This window comes from Macrotis lagotis, chromosome X, assembly GCF_037893015.1.
Source record: "Macrotis lagotis isolate mMagLag1 chromosome X, bilby.v1.9.chrom.fasta, whole genome shotgun sequence".
NCBI lineage: Eukaryota > Metazoa > Chordata > Mammalia > Peramelemorphia > Peramelidae > Macrotis > Macrotis lagotis.
This window is the reverse complement of record NC_133666.1, coordinates 195,227,104-195,231,373: the sequence shown is the minus strand read 5'-3', so window position 1 is coordinate 195,231,373 and position 4,270 is coordinate 195,227,104. Positions and strand designations below refer to the sequence as shown.

The 4,270-nt window shown below is 39.0% G+C and overlaps 1 protein-coding gene across 1 annotated transcript; it reads left to right on the top strand.

Moving 5' to 3' along the window:
• The first annotated feature begins 2,942 nt into the window (after positions 1–2,942).
• On the top strand, positions 2,943–3,963 carry LOC141500454 (glyceraldehyde-3-phosphate dehydrogenase-like). Its single transcript, XM_074203622.1, has one exon. The coding sequence runs from the start codon at positions 2,947–2,949 to the stop codon at positions 3,946–3,948; it is 1,002 nt and encodes a 333-aa protein (XP_074059723.1). The 5' UTR covers positions 2,943–2,946; the 3' UTR covers positions 3,949–3,963.
• The last annotated feature ends 307 nt before the right edge of the window (positions 3,964–4,270 follow it).

Sequence of the window (4,270 nt, the reverse complement as noted above, 5' to 3'; positions counted from 1 at the left end):
CTTAGGTGTAGAAAGAAATTTTAGGGTCATCTAGTCCAACCTCTCTCTCTAATATAAGGTTCTGATGGGTCTTGTCTTCAATCTACTCTGAATCTTCCCATCCTGGAAAAAGTGTATTAATTTGGCTCAGTTTTTGAGTTTCTACCCAGAGTTTTCTATAGAAGAATTCAAAACAACTCAATCTACAAGCATTCATTAAACATCTATTTTGTACCAGAGACTGTGTTAAGTGTTGGGAATACAAAGATAAAAATGAAAGTTCCTACCTCAAGCAGCCTATATTCTAAGGAAGGAGAAAGAATGTCATATATTAGAATATAGTGACTTCATAGAAAATAAATACAAGGTAGCTTTGAGAAGGAAAGGTCTAAAAGTTGGAGGGATTAGGAAAGACCAGTACAATAAGAAGGTCAAATACAATTCATCTCTAATTCTTTTGCAGATTTGACCACAGTGATAAATACATTTATTCAAGGTAACAAGGGATATTGAGTATAGGGTAGCCTTTATTTTACCCTAGAGAAAAGGCAGAGAATACATAAAGAACTCATAATAGACCATAAACAATTGGTATAACTATCTCTAACAATTCTGCTTTTCCTAATATGATCCAGTGGTTTGGACTGCCCTCAAAAGGAAATGAAATTTGAATTCTTAGAGAGGTATACTTCTGAGATTCCATTCAAACAATCTTTTTAGGGGAGATGAATATTGAGTCTTCCAACCTTATAGTACTATCTGAAGAACTTGGACTTCCTCCAGGAAGAAAATAAACTTTGAATTGCTACAGAGATAACTTTTAGAATATCAGATACCCATTGTCCAAATAGCAGATGACAGAGTTTAAGGTCTTTTGCTTCTCCCCAAGACATAGGCCCTCATATGCAATCCTTTTCTCCCCAAGGAGAGTAGAACTCTCTTTTTTCTCTCTAGACAACTGGGTCATGGAATTTTCTATCAATTTAACTTGTTCCAGAAATTCCCTTTTCCCTACCTAGGAAGCTAGGGTTTAAGAAATCTGTTCCAGAAAGCACTTAGGTGAGTTTAGAATCTCATAATCCAATCAGAATATCACTCAGACTACATGAGTGAGTGAGAGCGTGCACAGCTACTATTTAATACAATCATTCTACTTATGGGTCATTCCTGGCTCCAAATAAAAAGGTTCATGCCTCATGCACAGGCTTCTTTTCTTTTCACAGAACTATTCTTAGGTCTGCTCCTCTTCAGTTTGAACTCACCTCTCTTTCTGAGAAAGGAAAAAGGGCTGGTTCTGCAATGAAAATTCCTTTGTAGAGGCCTAGCCCAAAGAGATGACTCCAACTCATTACAGTCTAAACAACCAGATGATTGCCATTGCTCAGGAGATATATTGTCTTCTCACCCAGATTTCAAATAGGCAGGCTCCCACACACTCCACAGGGAGATAAAAACAAAGCCTAAAACACCAATATCCTTGAAACCTCATTATACTGAACAAAGAACACTTACAATCAATACCTTATATGTTCATAAGAAAATATATTTTCAAGATAATTAAGTAAATTTGACTCTGGACAAATTTGGTTCTACAACAACAAGCACAATAAATATAACTAAAATTCATACAGCAATTACTATGTGTCACTAATCACCTTGAAGAACAAGAGAGTTAGGTGAAATGCCTATGTGACAAAATTGTGGAAGTCAGAGGAATCTGGTTACCCAGATACTTAGGGAAAGTCACTGTGTATCTGCATTTGTTACCTCATATTTTATATATATATATATATATATATATATATATATACATATATATGTGTGTATATGCATATATATTTATATATTTATATATGTATATATAAAGATAGATAGATAGATAGATAGATAGATAGATAGATAGATGGATATGTACAATAGACTGTAAGTTGTTGAAGAATGCACTAAAGGATTAGGTAGTAGCAGTTCTGGGTGGCAAAGTCAGATGCCATCAAAACTGTATTCATTACAATATCCTGAAGTTGTGAACCCATATTCTCAGAATGCCTTCATAAAAGGTAATAAGACTTTGGCAGGTACAAACAAAGCTATGACAGTTGCTAAGCAGATATTATTATTATATTATAAACTCCTTGAAGGGAGGGATTATGTCTTATTTTATCCTTGTGTACCAAGTGCCTAGAACTTTGCACATAATAGGCATGTTGAATTGAATTAAGCAAACTTTTAGAAAGTTTTAGAAAGTCCACTCTCTGGACTTTCATTTGTAAAGTGATTAAACAAATTCTCAAGTTCCACTACTAATATTCAAGGACTCCATGATTTTCACAGAGAAAAAGTAAGCAACAAATTACATAGTTCAGTTTGAGATATATCTTTTCTAATATTTCACCCATCAAATCTACCTCTATATCTAAAATCATTATCTCTTCAGGCACTAATATCAGCTAATGCTTAGAATAAGCCACTCACTGACTCAGGTCCTGAGTTGGGGTGTCACAACATGAGGAAAGAGGGTAGCTTGAGTATATAGAGGAGATGGCACCCTCTGGGAAAACAGTATCCAACATAAGGGTTCCAAAATGCCAAGGGTACAGGATACTGCTCAAAGAGAAAAAAAAGGTAAGGAAAGAGCAATAGAAGTAACCTCCCCCCTTTCTTTCATAGTTTTGTCTATGGGCAGCCTACTACAGTAAGCCTGCCTATCCATTCATGTAGACTACTTCAAAATTTAGGCTGAGGAAAATTCATGAGCCCTAATGGATGAAAGATGACAAATCCATGTACTCCTTCCCCTCCTCCAAACGTGATCAGGTTCAGAGAATAATAGTTACTCCTTACTTTGAGCAAATCCTGATAATTCTGTTGAGTCAATAGAAGAGATAGAATAGTAGACATGGCTCTCAGCTCTTCTCCAAGTTCCCTGAAAGGATCCGCTGCTCTGGTCAGTCACATTCCTGAGCCAAGATGGTGAAGGTTGGGGTCAACGGATTTGGCCACATTGGGCGTCTGGTGACCAGGGCTGCACTCATCTCTGGCAGAGTAGATGTTGTGGCCATCAATGACCCCTTCATTGACCTCAACTACATGGTTTATATGTTTCAATATGATTCCACCCATGGCATGTTCAAGGGCACTGTCAAAGCTAAGAATGGAAAGCTGGTGATAAATGGAAAAGCTATTACCATCTTCCAGGAGTGGGATCCCACCAATATTAAATGGGGAGATGCTGGAGCTGAGTATGTTGTAGAGTCCACTGGTGTCTTTACCACCATGGAGAAGGCTGGGGCTCACTTGAAGGGTGGAGCCAAACAGGTCATTATCTCTGCCCCTTCTGCTGATGCCCCAATGTTCGTGATGGGAGTGAACCATGAGAAATATGATAATTCCCTTAAGATTGTCAGTAATGCCTCCTGCACCACCAACTGTTTGGCCCCCTTGGCCAAGATCATTCATGACAACTTTGGCATTGTGGAAGGACTCATGACCACAGTGCATGCTATTACTGCTACCCAGAAGACTGTGTATGGTCCCTCTGGCAAGCTGTGGCGTGATGGGCATAGTGCTGCCCAAAACATCATCCCTGCTTCCACTGGAGCTGCTAAGGCTGTAGGCAAGGTCATCCCTGAGCTGAATGGAAAGCTCACAGGCATGGCTTTCCATGTTCTCACTCCCAATGTATCTGTTGTGGATCTGACCTGCCACCTGGAGAAACCTGCCACATATGATGACATCAAGAAAGTGGTGAAGCAAGCATCAGAGGGACCCTTGAAGGGCATCCTGGGCTACACAGAGGACCAGGTTGTATCCTGTGACTTTAACAGCTACACCCACTCTTCTACCTTTGATGCAGGTGCTGGCATTGCCCTCAATGACCACTTTGTCAAGCTTATTTCATGGTATGACAACGAGTATGGTTATAGCAACCATGTAGTCGACCTCATGGTCTTCATCGCCTCCAAAGAATAAAATGGGAAGCCATGGATGAATCTTCATCCCCAGCCAAAAAAAAGTTACATCACTGGGGAGCCCACATCCCTAACATGCATTCCTCTACCAGGGATCCTGTGCCCCATTCACATCCTTGTCCAAAAGCACCCCTGTAGTAGGGGGGAGAAGTCTAGAGTCCTTTATTGTGTACCATCAATAAAATCACCATATTCAGTGAAAAAAAAAAGAAAAGTAGACATGATTACATTTTCTGTGTTCGGAAATTAACTCCACAGACCATTTTGTTTTATATGTAATTTCTCCACTAAGATTATTAAAACTCATTATAAGTGATGTGCCT

What these genes read in the sequence shown, in the direction of transcription:
- LOC141500454 (XM_074203622.1), top strand. Translation starts at nt 2,947, where the DNA reads ATGGTGAAGGTTGGGGTCAACGGATTTGGCCACATTGGGCGTCTGGTG.